Source organism: Kogia breviceps, chromosome 16 (assembly GCF_026419965.1).
Source record: "Kogia breviceps isolate mKogBre1 chromosome 16, mKogBre1 haplotype 1, whole genome shotgun sequence".
Taxonomy (NCBI): domain Eukaryota; kingdom Metazoa; phylum Chordata; class Mammalia; order Artiodactyla; family Physeteridae; genus Kogia; species Kogia breviceps.
In genome coordinates, this window is record NC_081325.1 from 65,546,514 (window position 1) to 65,567,308 (window position 20,795).

A 20,795-nucleotide genomic window follows, 5' to 3' on the forward strand; every position below is an offset into this window, starting at 1 on the left:
ACGAAGGTCAGAGGCAACAAGAACTGACACAGGTTTCAGTCCATACTTGTGGGGTTCCAGCTTGCTCTTGACAACTCTCTCTTGCTCTCTCCCCTCTTGACAACTACCTCTCTTCCTAATTGCCTGCCCTGTGAACTTAAAGTTCCAGTATCAGAAGTCAACAGCCTTACAGAGACTACTTAACCAGCTCCCACAATTGTGTAACCTCAAATCCTATAACAATTCATTCATTCACACACACATACATACATAAATTCTTACCTATACACTTCCCAATATACATATGCATACATATATACCACACATGTACGTGTGTGTGCAACAGTGATTCTACTGCTCTGACTGACCCAGACTACATAGCCCAGCATTGCTAATGTGCTTCTCTCTTTTTCTAGGCTTCCAACACAAATGAAATCCAACAAAGTCATTGTTTCTTCAATAAATTAAGACCTTCAATCAGATTATCATTAAGTCTTGCTGACATGGATCCTACATTTAAGGTAAGTATTCACATTTCTCCCCTGATTAATACGAGTTGATTTTATGGCTTAACTTTCAGGTTCAATCTTATTTCTCTTATTTCCAAGTTGTGAGAAGCACCTCGTTATTTGTGTAACAAATACACATAACTACAATGCATTAAATAAATATCTACTATACTGAAGACAGTAGGCCTGAATCTCATAAAACCCCTGAAGGGTAGGGATCATCATCTATGTTTTATGGACTAAGAAACTGAGGCTAAGAGAGGTCACATAGCTAGGTAAGTGGTAGACTGGGATCAAAAAGCTGTTCTTTTTTTTTTTTTGACAAGAAAGCTCATGCTATGCCATACAACCAAAGTTGATATGGATAAATAGATCATACCAACATGTGTAAACACACAGAAGGAAAAGTTAAATACCTAAATTGTACACATGAACTCAGAAAAATGGAAGATGATTAACTTAAAAAAGGCGTGCATTAGATGAGTATGTATTATTGTATAAACACAGATGCATACCAATACACATATACTACATATCCATTTATAAATATTTGTAACCATGCCCCAGAAATAAATAGAAAAAAACTGGAGAATTGTAAACCACTGTCACAGAGTCACATCATATCCTTCTTCTATATAAAAGCAGCAGGACACACTGACTGATGTGAGAGCTAAAGAAAGCAAGCAGAGACTACAACAACCATAGCCTGTGAGAACGCGAATGTTTCAGACATTTAATGTGGGAGTAAACAGTTCCAAACATATCAAAATCCTAAATGTAACATAACCATCTAACAGTATAGTGATTAATGTCTGCAATGATAGCTGTGAATAATTTGTGGTAAATTATTTCAGCATATGGTATTTAAGAGATCAAAGACGTTTGCAAAAAGAATTCCGCTAAATGTGTTTAAAGTACTTAAAATTAAAAGTATTGAATCTCAGTTCAGTTACCTGAAAAAAATAAAAACTTCATTCCCAACAGTGCTAGATAATTTCTCTTTAGAAAGTAATTTTTCCTAAGAATGATACTACTATACATGTGTGAAGACACCTCAAAAGATAGACCTTCTACAGCCAAAGAACGTGTTACCCTGTAATACAGTAAACAGAAGCAATATAAGATCGCATCTACCATAAAATCAGAAAACTTAGAAGGAAGTGCCAGCCATTTTAAGTTTACGATTAAGTAATTTGTCTCATTTTAGTTTTATAAGAGCAGTGATTAGAAGAAGATAATAAAACATGTCTATAGTTTAGTTACATAATGTCTAACTGATTATTTTTTCCCATTCTAAGTGGTCCTTAATTTTTAAATTAAAAAAAAATTCCTGCTGGGGACTCAGATTATTTTATGTATGTAGATAGAGCTTGATGAATTTTATTTCAAATATCTTAGAGGAGAAGTATTATACAGTAAAATTATAAACTAGTTTATTATTCTAAAACAGTATTTCTCTGATGGCTCTTTTTGGAAACCTAATTTTTATGAAATAATAAATTTTTAACAAAAAAAAGTGTTCCATGAATAAGTTACCCAACTGCTGAGTTTACCAAAAATGAAATTTTCTTTTGTTTTCTTTCAACCACACCACATCTCATAATTGTCAATACGTTTGAGGCACACTGAAAATCTCACTCCTCCACTCTAAAAGATTCAGTGTTCTCTAAATTTACTTGACTACAGTGTTTCCCTCAGAAGACATCTGTCAACATCTCAGAGTAATGTTCCATAAAACACAGTCTGGGACATTCTTTTGTACATGTCTACACTTTATTAAGCAGAATTCTTCAGTAACTGAGCCTTTTATACATTGAGAATATAAAGATATTATTATTTATAAAGATTATACTGCAAAAATTCCAAATGATCTTGAATGTGGAAGAAAGATGAGAATAAGACAAATCATACTAGATTTAACTTACTTGAAACTTCATATCCTATATATATATCTGTGTGTATATATATATGTCATTTATTTACTAGAATATAATTAACTAAAATTTCTTTTCCCTATCTTGTCAAATACATTTATTCTGTAACAACTTTTAATTCTACTTTAACTTTTGCTATATTGTGAATACATATGGCAACCATAATTCAGTATAGGATGCAGTGACAGAAAACAACACAGCACTAATACATCTTACCTGTGATTCTCCTCAAGAAATGTGACATCATACCGAGATGCATGTTTAGGTAAAGAGGAAACAAGGGCATCGATTTTCATAACAAGATCACTCAGGCTGGAGAAACAAGATAAATGAGTTTTGAGGGGGAGAGAAAGGTCCATATTTCATGTCACAATTAATGCCTCAAGAAAGGGGAATTTAATGTAAAATATCTCTAATAGACAAACTGGATATAAATGACCTTTCTTCCAGACTTGTATAATTTGTCAAAGTAAAATGACTGCTGCTTTTAAGGTCATCCTATTTTTTTCTTATCATTGATATGATATTTAAACACATAAGTGTTCCTAATAGTGTCTATAAGAATATGGAGAACCATTCAATTCAAGTCAATATTTGCTGAGTGCTGGTTATATATTCCAAGCACTGGGACCCATGTAGGAAAGAAAGAAGAGCAGGAAGAACAAAAATTAAATGATAGAATAACTACTTTCAAAGAACTTTTAATATAGTTAAGAAGCCCAGATTTCTTTGGTTTCAAATTCATTTGAAAACTAAAATTTCACAAAATAAATACCTGGATTAAATACAACCAAATTAAAAAATCCATAATAGAGAAAATGTATATGTTCAATGATACGCTGGAACAGAAAATGTTAGCTGAACTTTAAGAAATGTCCCCCTCCACCAAAAAAAAAAAAAAAAGAAAGAAAGAGAGAAAAGATAGGCATCTCCATTTTATAAACAAAGAAATTTAGAGTCAGTGGTTGAGAACCTTGTCAGTACTGTCAGCATCTCTCTACTATTCCATGTTTTGCTGGACTATAGGTCCTGTACACTGTATATTATTTTTATTTGTAATACCTACCATATCTTTCACAGAGCATTACATTTAATGGTCACTTAATAAACATAAAATAAATGGGTTAATCCAAACCATAATCTACTCCTAAACTTTAAGGGATTTATTTATTGGCCACACACTCTCTAATACGTAAAATTGTAGGCACGTTGGAGGAAGAGCAAACATAAATTAAAACAATCATATGAAAAGATATTCAACTTTACTAGAAGTCAAGGAAGTGCAAGTTAAAACAAGATGCAGTTTCACATCCATCAGACAGGAAAAATTAACAGGTTGCGTAACACCAAGTACTGGTGACGACTTGCGGAAACGAACTCTTATACATTTCTGGTGGCAGTGTTAATTGTTCCAACTCCTTTGAAGGAGAGAATTTAGCAACATCTGGTAAAGCCGAAGGTACATCTATCCGACAGCCCAATAACAACGCTCCTCTACTCTAGAGAAACTCACACATTGTACAAGGACACATGTAAACCAGGTTCATGGTAGTATTTATATAATAGTAAAAAATTAAAGCCAAGTTAACTGTACTTCAGTAATGGAGTATATAAATGAACTGCAGTATATTCACAAAATGAAATACTAAAAAGAAACTGAAATGAATAAGCTCGCTCTATATACATGAACATGGATAAAGCTCTTATGGAGGCAGACTGCAAAAGGAGCCTATGTATAATAGCATATCTCTAAAAAAAGTCAAGACTTTAACACAATAAACACTAATAATAGATAGTTACATATGAAGCAAAAGTATAAACACGTGTATGGGAATCATGCACACAACATTTGAGAAAATGGTTACCTCTTAGGGAGGGAGGAGAATGGGACAGTCAAGACAAATAAAACGGAATATTAACATCTACAGTTTGGTAGTGGTAAGCAAATGGTTATCATCTGCTGCTTATATTCTCTACATGTCTTTCATTATATCTTCTGTGTGTATTTGAAACCTTTTCTAATCTTAAAAAGAAAAAATCGGATACGAAATACCAAACTCCAAAATGAATGGCTCTCACAATTTTAAATACTTACTTCTTTGCGTTGACCTCTGTATTTTCAACAATGTCTTCAATGTTCTCTACTAAATTAGTCAATGTTATCTTTTCCAACAAGTAAAAATCTTCTGTACAGAAATCTTCACCTAAAGGTCCTAAGAACTTAAAAGCAGTTATATTATTGTATATCTTCTATAAGATACTAATTTGGGACAAGTATTTTCTTATCAAATAGATATTTCTTGAAGCAAATATTTGATTAGAGATTAAACAGATGGTGGCTATTAATCCCACCATTTACTAAGTCCCCTGGGAAACAAGAGAAAACTATTTCCTCACTTTGATATTATAAATAACATTTGCATCAATACCAAAATCAATGTGGCAAAAAAATCAGCAAATTATTTCCATTTGAAAGTTTTACTTTGAGACACAATGCTTCCAAAAACCTAAAGCTTTTCATTCTAAATAAGTTATGAAAAAAACTGTCTATATTCCGTAAGTCTTTTAATTTCAGTATTTTCCTATTTAATCTGTAAACTGTAGTCTACACTATGTAGATATGAATTAATATATAAACAAGGCATAAAAGGGCAAAAACCAAGAAACAAATCCCATAATTACTTACTAATACCAACCAATCTTCATCTAACTGATGCTGTATAAACTGTTTGGAGCACAGCAAGGTCTTGTAGGTTAGCTTTAAACCAGTAACTACAGAGCGGGGAAGCTGTAAAATTACCAGATACCTAAATTTCTCAGGATGGCTATCCCACCACAACCACCCCAACTCTACTACCGTTATCATTTTCTGGAAAAGCTAATACGTGCATCATCATAATATTATTAACATAAGCCTGATGTAGAAGGTGAGCCCTGACATCGTCTTATGCACTAAACAATTAGACTTAATGACAAACAACTAGAACACATGTCAATCTGAATGAAATGGTTGCAGTGGATTTTTTTTTTTTTTTTTCGGTATCTGGGCCTCTCACCGCTGCGGCCTCTCCCGTTGTGGAGCACAGGCTCCGGACGTGCAGGCTCAGCAGCCACGGCTCACGGGCCCAGCTGCTCCGCGGCATGTGGGATCTTCCCGGACCGGGCCACGAACCCGTGTCCCCTGCATCGGCAGGCGGACTCTCAACCACTGCGCCACCAGGGAAGCCCTGGATTTTTTAAAAAATTAATTAATTTATTTATCTTTGGCTGTGTTGGGTCTTCGTAGCTACATGCGGGCTTTCTCTAGCTGCAGCAAGCAGGAGCTGACTATTCTTCATTGCGGTCTCTAGGCGCGCGGGCTTCAGTAGCTGTAGCACGCAGGCTCAGTAGCTGTGGCGCACCGGCTTAGTTGCTCTGCAGCATGTGGGATCTTCCTGGACCAGGGCTTGAACCGGTTCCCTGAATTGGCAGGTGGATTCTTAACCACTGGGCCACTAGGGAAGCCCTGCAGTGCATTTTCTTACTTCCCCTTCATATGCTTCTGCAATTAATATTTTCTAAAAATTAATGAAGTATACTCTTGAATCTTTTCTCATTTGCTCACATCAAAGGTAACATTAGCTGGAATGTCGGCATCCAGCTAAACAAATACCATGTTCACTTTAAACATAAAACCTGGGCTCTTAAAAGTACAAAAAATGGGCACCGTAATACTAAAAGTAAACATATAAACATTTCATTTCCTTAAGATTTGCTATCATTTTTAAGGTAACTTTCAAAGCACTTTTTTTGTGTGTGTGTGTGTGTGGTATGCGGGCTTCTCACTGTTGTGGCCTCTCCTGTTTTTTGTGGTACGCGGGCCTCTCACTGTTGTGGCCTCTCCCGTTGCGGAGCACAGGCTCCGGACGCGCAGGCTCAGCGGCCATGGCTCACGGGCCCAGCCGCTCCGCGGCATGTGGGATCTTCCCGGACCGGGGCACGAACCCGCGTCCCCTGCATCGGCAGGCGGACACTCAACCACTGCGCCACCAGGGAAGCCCTCAAAGCACTTTTAATGCTGTGTTTTTTTTGACTGTGAATAGGAGAGGCCTGGAAAATAGCTGAATTTTATCTATACGACTTCTAGTGACTTGAGTAGTTTTGTTAATAACTTAGAATAAGGAACTAAAATCTAAAATTATTTTCCTAAGGGATGAACAAGACTGGGTATCTTTACTGATTAAATTCACCAGAAAACTGGCTCTTTTGCACCTATGTAAGTTCAGCGTCAAACAGCTAGCAGAAACTTGGTTCTTCTGTGTCTTAGTTCTTCTACTTAAAGATGAATATGATGTTTGTGGAATAAAGCAACTTAAATAGTATAAAATCACCTAATGGCCAAATTGGGAAATGGAACATTAAATTTGAAAATCATGTAATAGTACAATAAAACCTATCTGGAGCTTAAATCTTCTTTACAATGTTTTGGAAATGTGATTTTTCAGTTATACAGAATAACTGCTATAACAGAAATGCATTACCTCATTTGACAGATCATTACAATTTTAGAAAACTCTGTTAGAATGTTCTTCCACATCCTGAGCTAAAAATCTCTCCCCACTCGTGGAAGTTGGATCAACTGGGCTTGATTCTACACTGACTCTCAATGAATACAATGCAAATCAAGTCTATAAATGTACCCATACTTCCCATGATAGCCTTCAAATATTTAAAGAGAAAACAGAAGTTAATATTTACTGAAAATTTACTCTTTGTCTGGGGCTGTTCTATGTGTTTTATGTGTAAAAGTATATTTAATCTCTCTGACAGCTTTAAAACAGACTATTACCTTTTCCATTGTGCAAATGAGGAAACCAAGTCTTGCAAAGGTTATACAATTAATGGTGCAACCAGAATTTGAATCCAGATTCGCCTGGCTAAAACAAAAAGGCCTTGTTTGTTTCCCTTCTCTCTGCCACACCATGTCTTTCATCAATTTGTAAATATGTAACATGATAAAAATAAATATAATTATAGCAACAGCATTATTTAGGGTTTTGTTTAATCTTAAAATATATAGATTTTTAATTCGTCAGCATGGCAGTAAGAAAGTATGAGATCATCATTACAGCCCAGTTTTGATCATTTATAAACAATTTTAACTTTGAATATGTTTCAATTCTAATGTAAACATTTGGACAGGTTCAAAATGAAGATTGATTCTAAAATGTCAGAATTATTTTAATCATTAAACTATCTGGTTCAGAATTATAACTATCTGTTACAACTGTTACGATTATTGTGTTTCATAGCATTACTCTGAGACACAGTATATTACATTATAGTTCATAAACCATGGTACTTATTTTCAGATATATCATACTTTTGTATTCAAACCACAGTCCTACAAATAAAAGGATAATCAAAATTACAATTTTCCATTAGTCGACACAAAAAGTCAATGTAATCTGACTTAATATCTATCTCTAGCCCCAACCTCTCCCCGAATTTAACTCATACGTTCAGCTGTCAACTCAACCAGTCTACTCAGAGGTCCAGAACTGAACACTGAACTCTTAATATGTCCAGAACTAAATTCTCTAGCTGCCCTTTCCACTCCTCCTGAACAAGCCCACTCCTCCTGCAGTCTTCCTTACCTTAAAACAGTGGCAGCTCAATTCTGCCAGTCACGTAGTTCTCTTACATTCCACTGTAAGTCTGTCGGCAATTCCTGGTCATCCTCCACAATACATCTCACGCCTACTTCTCCCTACTTCCACTAGAGCAATTCTGGTCCAGGCCACCATCACATCTCACTTGGACTACTGTAATAGCTCCTAACTGATTTCTTAACACCTACAGTCTATCCTCGATGTAACAGCCACTAGTGATCCAAATGAAACGTCAGTTCATGTCAATCCCCTGCCCAGAACCATGGGCTTCTCAACTCATTCAGAGTAAAACCCTACCTGACCTGGCCCCCAGGTACTTCTCTCCTGCTCTCTTCATATCTGCTATTCCTAGAACACACAGATGTGAGCTCATCTCAGGACTTTTGTGCTCACTGTTCCCTCTACCTAGAACGTTCCCCTTCCAGATATGCAACATGGCTTGCTCCCTCACCTCCTTTGGTTTTCTGTCCAAATAACACTTTATCAGTAAGGACACTATTTTTTTTCGGTCCCTAACCACCAAAGTGTAAACGCCACAAAAACATGTTTGTTCACTACTATACTCTCAGATTCTAGAAGAATGTTTGGTTCATGGCAGATGCAAAAATTATATCTAAATGCTTTTGTCAATTTCAAGGAAAGTGAGAAGAAAACAGTTCTAAGAGAAATAAATTGAACAAAACTATAATATTTGTTATCACTAATATTGATAACAATATCTGAATTATATTAAACAATGACAAAGAAAACATAGGGTAGCTTTTCTGTAATGTATCAACATAACCAAAAGGCAAGGTAATAGATACAGCAGGCTGTAATTTTTTCTTTTTATCTCTTAAAATGCCTGACAAAGCCGAAGGTAGCCATATACTTTAAAACTGTTCTAAAAAGTTAGATTTCTTCCCAAAGCAACTGTTGAAAAAAAAAGCAATGCCATTTTGGGGCCTTCACATAGCTCATTATCAAAATTCACTAATATTTTATACTACTGTAATAATAAATGGCAACTGTTGTCACCAATTGTAAAATAGCACTGTACACAGATGAACCCGCATCTATTTTTAGAAGCTAACACAATTAACTCAAGAACTGTTACACCGAAGCAGAAATATGTGATTTGTGGATGCTTGAGGATATGAGTCCCTCACTATTCACCAATTTCTATTATTTATAGATTCAGATAAGAAGGAATAAATAAGCATAACTTTAAGGGAATGATGATACGGGAATGAAGCATGCAGGTGAATAGAGCTCATAAAAATGGAGAAAACAGAGAAAACACTACAGCTTTGAAGATGATTTAGGGATACATAATTTGATGCTTCAAGCAGAGATAATGTCAAACACACTGCATTAGTTGATTTCTAAATATACCTAAGCACCAGATTCAATTTTTTAAAATTTAAACCATTCCTGAGAAAGAAAACAAGACTATCATACTAAAAAATATTAATAAGTAGCTATCATCCACTAATTTTGTATGTATCTATTAAAACTCCCTAATTAATCAGAAACACGTTTGTGATATACTGAGAGAAAAAAGTGTGATATAAAATTATATATATAAAATAGCATTACAATTATGTATTTAAAAAGACAGACATGGCTATGTCGAGTAGAAAAAAGGGTTAGACGGTAAAACAATAAACTATTAATAATAAATTTTATTAGGATGGTGGGAGTAAGAGTGATTTTGACTATAGATTTTAAAAGATTATATTAATAAATACTACTTTATAGTTCAAAACTTGCAGTATTATTATTTAACATAATCAATTGTAGAAAAAAGCTACAATAAGAAAAAGATGTCAAAATGTACTTTTTACACCTACTTACAACAGTGATCAATTACAATGTTGTAATGTATACAAAATTGTTTGTTCTAATATTTCTATTATAAAAGCTATGCCCAAAGAACATCCTCAGCCGCATTCAATGTTATCACCAAGGGGAGGGGGGGGTGAAGAAACAGGTACTGTGCCATCAACTGGACATCTCAGTGGCCATTTTATTTACGCTGAGACATGTCTGGCGTATCTAGCACATGAGCACCATCCTGTGTGTGCTGCAACGGGTGTGTTGTGACAGAAAACGTCTGACACCCCTGTATCACGGTGTCACTGAGAAAAGTGAGCAATTGCTTTTTTTTTTTTTTTTTTTTACTTACTTTCCCATTGCTGACAACACCTATTTCTCCAGGACGCAATTTAAGTACATCTTGACAGAACAACTGGTGAGTTCGAAAAATATTCACTCCAACGGTATTATATTTTTTCTCAAAAGCATTTTTATCCATTCCCTAAGGTATAAGTTAAGAATGATTAAACCAGTAAGAGAACAGTAAATACATTAAATAATTTTTTAAACATAGCCTACTTTAATATATTAGTATAAAATTTAAAATTATACTAACTTGTGATTTTAAAAAGTACTATTTTGTTCTGAAACCACATATAAAAAAAGAATCCTTCTTTGGCAAGGCAATTACAATATCTGTAAATCCTGTTACAAGTAGGTACAGTTTGCTACTCATTCTTTGAGAATTTTGGGTGGATTACTGATTAGTAAAATGCTAGGAAACATCAATTTAAATAAAATTTAACATTCAACAATGAAATACAATGTTTATTAAATTCTGAATTCAGTACCTCCATTTTGGTGTGTTCAATTAAAAAAAATATTGTTTAAAACAGAAATAGTCTGCTCATTCCATTATACCAATCCCATGAAACCAATTTAGTAATAGTGCATTTAAACTCTGAAATACAAAAGTAATCTTCTCCATCTCAGTGTGTATCAAACTTTAATATGCATACAAATCACCTGGGTGTAGATCCAGGGAGGGCCTTACATTCTGACTTTCCATCACGTTCCTGGTACTCCTGAAAGGTCAGAAATGTTCCCCTGCGCTGCCCAACACACAGCCACAGATGGGTACTGAGCGCTTGAAATGTGGCTAGTGTGACTGAGAAACTGAATTTAAATTTAATTTAATTTAATAAGTTTAAAATAGCCACATGAAGCTAGTGGCTACAGTATCAGACAGTGTAGCTCTAGATCTTTATTTGCAAAACCTCTGTCTCAGTCAACCCCTCTCTGACCACAAGCTGCTGGCCTTCCAGCTCATTCATCCCCGTGTCACCAGACCAACCATTACCCAACCCTTTAGTCCACTGACCCTACCACTTATTTACTGTCCATCACACTTTCCGTATCGTCATTTTCCTCCTAACCAAGTTATACCCCAGAGCCCTTTCCTATAATAATAACATGCCATGCTCACCTCCCTTGGATGCTTCCCCTCAGTTATATTCACCCGGCGAAAACCTCAACTCTGGCTAAACCCAATTCTGCTTACTCTGCGACTGCATCCAAACAGCATTAGGACAGCTGGAGAAAAACGTGCAGCCAACATTGATCTCACGTTCAGTTTATGGTCATTAACCTCAAGTGGGCCCTCAGAAATCTCACTATAATGTTTATAATTCACTTTCTCACTTGCAGGATAATAGAAAAATATTTGACATTTTCTCCTCTACCCTCGAACCTCTAAGAGCACCTACTCCCATTCTAATACTTAGCTAATGACTTGACCTTCTTTTGAGAACGAAATCAATCAGAAGTAAAGTACTCATCTTGCTACCACCAAATAAATCTACCCCATTCTTAAGCCAATACTTACAGTTTGTGCACTGGATCCCAGCACCTCTTACCTATGCAAGAACTATCCTCCCACTTTGCTCCGCTCCATATCATCTTTTCTCATTTTCTGGATGGACTGTTTTCATCAACATACCAAAAATAAGTGAAATCCTTCCATGACCTCAAGTCCTATTCTAGCTACAGAATATTTCTCTGTTCCCCATATAGGAAAATTCCTTTAAAAAGCTACCTATACTTGCTGTCTCTGTTTCCTGACTTCCTATTCTCTCGAATCCAGTTCACATTTATACCTATCACTTCACTGAAACTGTTCCATCAAAGCCACCAATGACCACCTTAACAAATAAAATAGTCCATTATGAAGGCTAATTTCAAGAAATATGGCATAGTTTATCATGTCCTCCTTGAAATACTTGCTCCAGTTGGCTTGTAGGATATCACACTCTCCTGGTTATCTTCCTAACTCAGTGGCTGTTCCATCTGTCCCCTCTACTGGATCATCCTTTTCTTGCATTCCTCTACATGTTGGAATGTTCCAGGGCTCTTTTTCAGTCCCTCTGTTCTCCAACCCCTGCCCCACTCACTTCCAAGGTATTTCATCCAGTTTCTTAGCTTTAAATTATATATAATGTTGATGACTCTCAAAACAAAACAAAACATTATACCCTCCATTGATTCCTACACTTATTTACTAAATTGTCAACTCAACATCTCCACTTGAATGTCCAACAGGCATCTTAACACATACAAAACTTAACTCTTGATCCCATATATATCAAAATCTTCTCTTCATCAAGACTTCCCGATCTCAAAAAAAAACCACACAATTCTAGCTGTTCAAGCCAAAATCCTTGAGTATTACTTTCACATGTCACATACAATTGTCAGCTAATCAAGCTGACTACAGTTGTAACAAATATTATGTATACACCATCTCACCATGTCCACCACCAATATCTATTCCAAGACACCATTATTTCTTTCCTGGATTGTTGCAATAGCATTCTAATTGTTCATCCTATTTCCACTCTTGTTTACCTACTATCAAATCTTCACGTGGCACCCAGAGTCATCTTTTTCAAGATTATTTATCTCACAAGATTCCTCAATGACTTTCCATTATACTCAGAAAAAATTTCAATTCCTTACCATGGCCTATGAGTACCTGAAATATCTGGGGTTATGTTTGTGAACTCATTTCCTACTAGTCTCCCCATCACTCTACTTTGGTCATGATGACCTTCTGCCTATACCTCAAACCTGGCAAGACTGTCTCTGTGTCAGGCCTTTAGATCTGCTGTGTTCTGAACCTGTTATATTCTTCTCTGTAAGAAAGTCTGTAGACTTTCCATGGCTTGACTTCTCATTTCATTCAGAGCTCTGCTCAAACATCAGCTCTTTAGAGATGCCTTCCCTTGACCACTCCAGCTAAAAGAGCATCCCTCAAACTGTTTACTTTCTTATATGTTTTTATATCTTTCCAATACCACTTACCTGGTCTTTCCCATTACAATGTAAGCTCCATAAGAACTGGGACTCTATCTGCCTTGTTCATAAGTATTATCTCCAGACCTCCATTGTCTGGTAGACAATCAAATATTTTTTGAATGGATTAATGAATCTTTCTTCCAGAGGATCAGCTTCTGTCTTTAGAATTTTCCCTGTACTGGACCCCTTGAGTGAAATAACTGAGGATTATTCTCATAATCCTTTAACTCCTAATTTTTCACATAAGTACATATCCTAACTAGAATACACTAGAATGCCTTTAACTTTAAGGATCATGAAGTAGTAGCTGAAATATATGAAATTTGATTTGTTAAGTGCCTCTATGCAAAGGTGTATCATGTAACATGCATCTTTTCCCACTGTAAAGGAAAGTTTATTATCCCCGTTTGATTACACTTAATGATTTTTTAACATGATATCTCCAAGCACACTGACTTATACTTTTGAAATATGCAAGATACTTATTTATTATATCAAACAAATAGCTACTGACCTCAGTAAGGAATGTTTTAATTTTATCTCCAGAGTAAATAGCTGTAGCAGTTTCTTCCTCTGCCAGTTTCCTGAGAAAGTTTCTCAAAAAGCTGTTTTTCAGTATAAGAAAAGCTGCCAGAATTCCTCTGGAAATAGCTGTGTTATCTTCATCTATTTTTGATGTAGGATTATAAATAACTCCCAACCGACCATGAACACTTATTTCCTGCAAAACACATTTATAGGTGAAAAATATCAGTATCTTACCTATCCTTTTACAACCGAACTTTCTTCTTTCCAATTAAGTTTGCTCGCTTTACCATACAACATCTTTTACTGTCTTCCTGTTGAATGTATTGAATGAGGCATACCACTGAAATAGTCTAAAAACAATCATTTTATTAACTACTTCTCTCCTCTTTGCATCATGATTCTTTAGGCCTCTTTTTGTATGTGTGTGTGTAAACTAACATACATAAAAATGCACAAAATAAAACTGTAGAGCTCAGTGAACTAACCCACAAAATATCGCCCAGGTCAAGAAGCAGAGCACTGCCAGCAACCCAGACATCTTTCATCCCCTGCCATTTACTTCACCTTCCCACTTTCCTAAAGACAACCACTATCTTGTCATTCCTAGTAATAACATTCTTGCTTTTCTTTATATTTTACCACCTATGTTTTCATCGTTAAACATTTAATCGATTTGAACGTGATAATGAATGTAATCGTACACTATATATCCCTTTGTGCTTTTTTTCCATTCCACATGATTGTGAGATTCACCAACACTATTTTGAGTAGCTATAGTTACGTTTTTTTGGTACCATACAGAATTCCATATGAATATACTCTCCTTTATCCATTCTACTGATGCTAGACCTTTGAATTTTTTTCACTTTGGCACTCTACAAACACAATATACATATCTTCAACTTTAGAAGATGTTAAAGAGTTTTTCAGGATAGTTGGACTAATTTTTACTCCCACCAGTAACATATGAAAGTCCCACTACCCCAGAGCCTCATAAACATTTTGTATTGTCAGATTTTTAAATTTACATCATTCTGGTGGATGTGTAAAGATATCTCATTAGGTTTAAATTGCTTTTTCTCATCACTAATGATATTAAACTTTCTTTAACATGTTCATTGGCCTCTCTTCTGATTTGTCTGTTGAATCTTTTGCCAGTATTTCATTGGAGATAATTACCTTTTATGTACTGAGTTATAAGGGTTTCATTTCTAAGACGTGAGTGCTTTTTTGGTTATCCGTATGCAGATAGCTTCTGCCAGTCTGTGGCTTGCCCTTTTATTCTCTTGCTGGTGTGTTCTGACAAGAAACAGTCCCTAATTTCAATGTAGTTGAATTTACTGGTATTTTTCTTCATTGCTACTGGGTTTTGTGTTCTGTTCTACAAATCTTTCCCTTCTCTCAAGTCCTAAAGATAACCTTTGTTACCTTTGAGAACCTTTATTATTTTGCTTTCTATGTTTAGGTCTCTATCCATTTGGAATTGATTTCTGAGTGTGATGTGAAAAGGAGAAAGTTTAAGAGACCACCCTTACTGCTCTTTAAGGTCAACTCTATCATAAAGCACGTGTAGTATATACATGGGTCTGTTTCTGGATTCTCTATTCTTCTTTCACTGCTCTATATTTCTAACCAAATTGCTTTCAGTTATATAGCTTTATGAAAGATCTTGATACCCAGCGGAGCAATTATCCTGCCTTCCTCTTCTTGACGAGTAACTTAGTTATTCTCAGTCCTTTGAATCTCTATATAAATTTAAGAATCATCTTGACAATTTCCATAAAACACGCTCAGATTCACATTGGAATTGCACCTGACCTATACATCAATTTGGGGAGAACATCTTTAAAATACTGACTCTTTCAATTCATGATTATGGTATATCTCTCCATTCATGTAAGACTTCTGAATTTTCTCTCAATATTTTATTGTGTCAAAGTCTTAAACATATTATGTTATATTTATTCCTAGCATTTGATATTTTTGATACTGTTATAAGTGATATTTTTATTTAAAATGTATTTCTTTTTTGTTGCAACACTTAGACTTAATTCTGGTATACTGACCTGTTAGGCAGCAACCTGGTTAAACTAAAAAATGAATTCTAATAATTTTTTGTGGATTTATATGTATTTTCTGCATAAACAATTTGGAAAAATGACAGTTTTAATTTTTCCTTTTTGATTTTTATACTGTTTATTCCTTTATTCACTTGTTTAGGATTTTTGCACCTATGTCCATGAGTAAGAGTGGCCTACAGTTTTCCATTCTTATATAATGCCCTTTATGCATTTGGTTTTGAAGTAATGCTGACCTTGTACAATGAGTTGAAATGTATTGCTTATTTTTCTATTCTCTGGAAAAAAATTTGTATTAGATTGATGCTTGGTACAGTTTACTAGTACGGTCATATAAGTCTGGGGTTTTCTCTTTTGAATATCTTAAATTACAGATTTAATTCCTTTGATAACTAAAAATGCCTTCTTCCTACCTCTATCATGTCCAAAGAATCTTGAGTAATATCCCCTCTTTCTATCAGAGCACTGACTGATTGGGTCTGCTTCTCCATATTTCTTGACCAGTTTTACCATGTGTTTCTATCAATTCTATTAGTCTTTTCAAAGAACCAAATTTTGGCTTTGTGGACCTTAACTACTGTATGCCTTCTATTTCATTAATTTTTGTTCTTATCTTTATCTTCCTTTTCCTTTACTTTCTTCGACTGAAGTTTAAGTTGCTGTTTTTAAATTTTAAGATTTGTGCTTAGATGACTGATTTTTCAACCTTTCTTTTTTTCAGATATAACATAGTTTTAGTTGTATCTGTCAAGTTTTAATGTCATTCAAATCTTAATTATTTCAAAAAATATTTTCAAATGTGCATTTTTGTACCAACAGGTTACACAGAAGCATTTCTTAATTTCCAAATATACAGAGATGTTCTAGTTTTCTTTTGGTGATTGATTTCTAACTTAATTACACTGTGGTCAAAGAATATACAGTTGATCTTTCAACAACACGGGTTTGAACAGCATGGGTCCATTTAAAAACAATTATTTTTCAGTAGTAAATACTACAATACTACATGATCTGTGGTTGGCTGAATCTGCAGATGTGGAACCTTGAATACGGAGGGCTGACTATAAGTTATAAGTGGATTTCTGACTGCTCAGAGGGTCAGTGCCCCTAACCCCTGCATTGTTCAAGGGTCAACTGTACTTTGTATAATTGAAGAAGATATAACAATTCTGAATATTTATGCACCTAACATAGGAGCACCTCAATACATAAAGCAAATGCTAACAGCCATAAAAGGGGAAATTGGGAGCAACACAATAATCGTGGGGGATTTTAACACTACACTTACACCAATGGAAAGATCATCCAGACTGAAAATTAATAAGGAAACACAAGCCTTAAATGACACATTAGACCAGACAGACTTAATTCATATTTATAGGACATTCCACATGAAGAGCAGAATACACTTTCTTCTCAAGTGCACAGGGAACATTCTCCAGGATAGATCATATCTTGGGTCACAAATCAAGCCTCAGTAAATTTAAGAAAATTGAAATCGTATCAAATACCTTTTTGGAACACAACGCTATGAGATTAGAAATCAATTACAGGAAAAAAAAACTGTGAAAAACACAAACATATGGAGGCTAAACAATATGCTACTAAATAACCAAGAGACTACTGAAGAAATCATAGAGAAATAAATACCTAGAAACAAATGACAAAGAAAACACGATGACCCAAAACCTATTGGATGCAGCAAAAGAAGTTCTAAGAGGGAAGTTTATAGCAATACAATCCTACCTCAAAGAACAAGAAAAATCTCAAACAGCCTAAACTGACACCTAAAGCAACTAGAAAGAACAAACAAAACCTGAAGTTAGTAGAAGAAAAGAAATCATAAAGATCAGAGCAGAAATAAATGAAATAGAAACAAAACAATAGCAAAGATCAATAAAACTAAAAGCTGGTTCTTTGAGAAGATAAACAAAACTGATAAACCTTTAGCCAGCCTCATCAGGGAAAAAAGGGAGAGGACTCAAATGAATAAAATTAGAAATGAAAAAGGAGAAGTCACAACTGACACCACAGAAATACAAAGGATCATGAGACTACTACAAGCAACTATATGCTAATAAAATGGACAATGTGGAAGAAACGGACAAATTCTTAGAAAGGTACAACCTTCTAGGACTGAACCAAGAAGAAATAGAAAATATAAACAGACCAATCACAAGTAATGAAATTGAAACTGTGATTTAAAATCTCCCAACAAACAAAAGTCCAGGACCAGATGGCTTCACAGGTGAATTCTATCAAACATTTAAAGAAGAGGTAACACCTATCCTTCTCAAATTCTTCCAAAAAACTACAGAGGGAGGAACACTCCCAAATTCATTCTACAAAGCCATCTGATACCAAAACCAGACAAAGATATCACAAAAAAGGAAAATTACAGGCCAATATCACTGATGAACATAGATGCAAAAATCATCAACAAAATACTAGCAAACAGAATCCAATAGCACATTAAAAGTGTCATACACCATGATCAAGTGGGGTTTATCCCAGGAATGCCAGGATTCTTCAATATATGAAAATCAATCAATGTGATACACTATATTAACAAATTGAAGGAGAAAAACCATACGATCATCTCAATGGATGCAGAAAAAGCTTTTGACAAAATTCAACATCCATTTATGATAAAAACCCTCCAGAAAGTAGGCATAGAGTGAACTTACCTCAACATAATAAAGGCCACATTTGACAAACCTACAGCCAACATCATTCTCAATGGTGAAAACTTGAAACCGTTTCCATGAAGATCAGAAACCAGACAAAGCTGCCCACTCTCACCACTATTCAAAACAGTTTAGGAAGTTTCAGCCACAGCAATCAGAGAAGGAAAAGAAATAAAAGGAATCCAAATCGTAAAAGAAGTAAAACTGTCACTGTTTGCAGATGACATGATACCATCCATAGAAAATCCTAAAGATACACCAGAAAACTACTAGAGCTAATCAATGAATTTAGTAAAGTCTCAGGATACAAAATTAATACATAGGAATCTCTTGCATTCCTATACACTGACAATGAAAGATCAGAAAGAGAAATTAAGGAAACAATCCCATTTACCATTGCAACAAAAAGAATAAAATACCTAGGAATAATCCTACCTAAGGAGGCAAAAGATCTGTATGCAGAAAACTGTAAGATACTGATGAAAGAAATCAAAGATGACACAAACAGATGGAGAGATATACCATGTTCTTGGACTGGAAGAATCAATACTGTGAAAATGACTATACTACCCAAAGCAATCTACAGATTCAGTGCAATCCCCAACAAATTACCATGGCATTTTTCACAGAACTGGAATAAAAATTTTTACAATTTGTATGGAAACACAAAAGACCTCGAATAGCAAAAGCAATATTGAGGGAAAAAAAACAGCTGGAGGAATCAGGCTCCCTGACTTCAGACTATATTACAGGGCTACAGTAATCAAGACAGTATGGTACTGGCACAAAACCAGAAATATAAATCAATGGAATAGGCTAGAAAGCCCAGAGATAAACCCACACACCTATGGTCACCGAATCTATGACAAAGGAGGCAAGAATATACAATGGAGCAAAGACAGACTCTTCAAAAAGTGGCGCTGGGAAAACTGCACAGCTGCATGTTAAAGAATGAAATTGGAACACTCCCTAACACCATATACAAAAATAAACTCAAAGTGGATTAAAGACCTAAATGTAAGGCCAGACGCTGTAAAACTCTTAGAGGAAAACATAGGAAGAACACTCTGACATAAATCACAGAAAGATCTTTTTTGACCCACCTCCTAGAGTAATGAGAATAAAAAGAAAAATAAACAAATGAGACCTAATGAAACTTAAAAGCTTTTGCACAGCAAAGGAAACCATAAACAAGATGAAAAGACAACCCTTAGATGGGAGAAAATATTTGCAAATAAAGCAACTGAGAAGGGATTAATCTCCAAAATATACAAACAGCAGCACATGCAGCTCAATATCAAAACAACACACAAACAACCCAATCAAAAAACGGGTGGAAGATCTAAATAGACATTTCTCCAAAGAAGACATACAGATGGCCAACAAACACATGAAAAGATGCTCAACATCACTAATTATTAGACAAATGCAAATCAAAACTACAATGAACTATCACCTCACACAGGTCAGAATGACCATCATCACAAAATTTACAACAATAAATGCTGGAGAGGGTGTGGAGAAAAGGCAACCCTCTTGCACTGTTGGTAGGAATGTAAATTGATACAGCCACTGTGAAGAACAGTATGGAGGTTCCCTAAAAAACTAAAAATAGAACTACCATATGACCCGGCAATCCCACTACTGGGCATATACCCTGAGAAAACCATAATTCAAAAAGATACATGCACCCCAATGTTCATTGCAGCACTGTTTACAATAGCCAAGACATGGAAACAACCTAAATGTCCATCGACAGAAGAATAGATAAAGAAGATGTGGTACATACATACAATGGAATATTACTCAGGCATAAAAAGGAATGAAACTGGGTCATTTGTAGAGATGTGGATGGACCTAGAGACTGTCATACAGGGTGAAGTAAGTCAGAAAGAGAAAAACAAATATCGTATATTAATGCATATATGTGGAATCTGAAAAATTGGTATAGACAATCTTATTTACAAAGCAGAAATAGAGACAGACATAGAGAACAAATGTATGGTTATCAAGGGGGAAGGGGGAGATAGGATGAATCGGGAGATTGGGATTGACATATATACACTATTGATACAATATATAAAATAGATAACTAATGAGAACCTACTGTATAGCACAGGGGACTCTCTACTCAATGCTCTGTGGTGAGCTAAATGGGAAGGAAATCCATAAAAGAGGGGATATATGTATACGTATAGCTGATTCACTTTGCTGTACAGTAGAAACTAACACAACATTGTAAAGCAACTATACTCCAATAAAAATTTTTTTTAAATAG

The 20,795-nt window shown here is 35.1% G+C and overlaps 1 protein-coding gene across 3 annotated transcripts in view; it reads right to left on the reverse strand.

Moving 5' to 3' along the window:
• Positions 1–20,795, reverse strand: part of UGGT2 (UDP-glucose glycoprotein glucosyltransferase 2) — a 165,891-nt gene that overhangs the window by 53,869 nt on the left and 91,227 nt on the right. For all 3 annotated transcript variants that reach the window (XM_059041564.2, XM_067016653.1, XM_067016652.1), the window contains 4 exons: positions 13,739–13,945; positions 10,241–10,372; positions 4,518–4,642; positions 2,639–2,734 (listed from right to left, as the gene is read on the reverse strand). In XM_059041564.2, the coding sequence (XP_058897547.1) occupies positions 2,639–2,734; positions 4,518–4,642; positions 10,241–10,372; positions 13,739–13,945 (560 nt within the window). The remainder of the gene's footprint in view (positions 1–2,638; positions 2,735–4,517; positions 4,643–10,240; positions 10,373–13,738; positions 13,946–20,795) is intronic.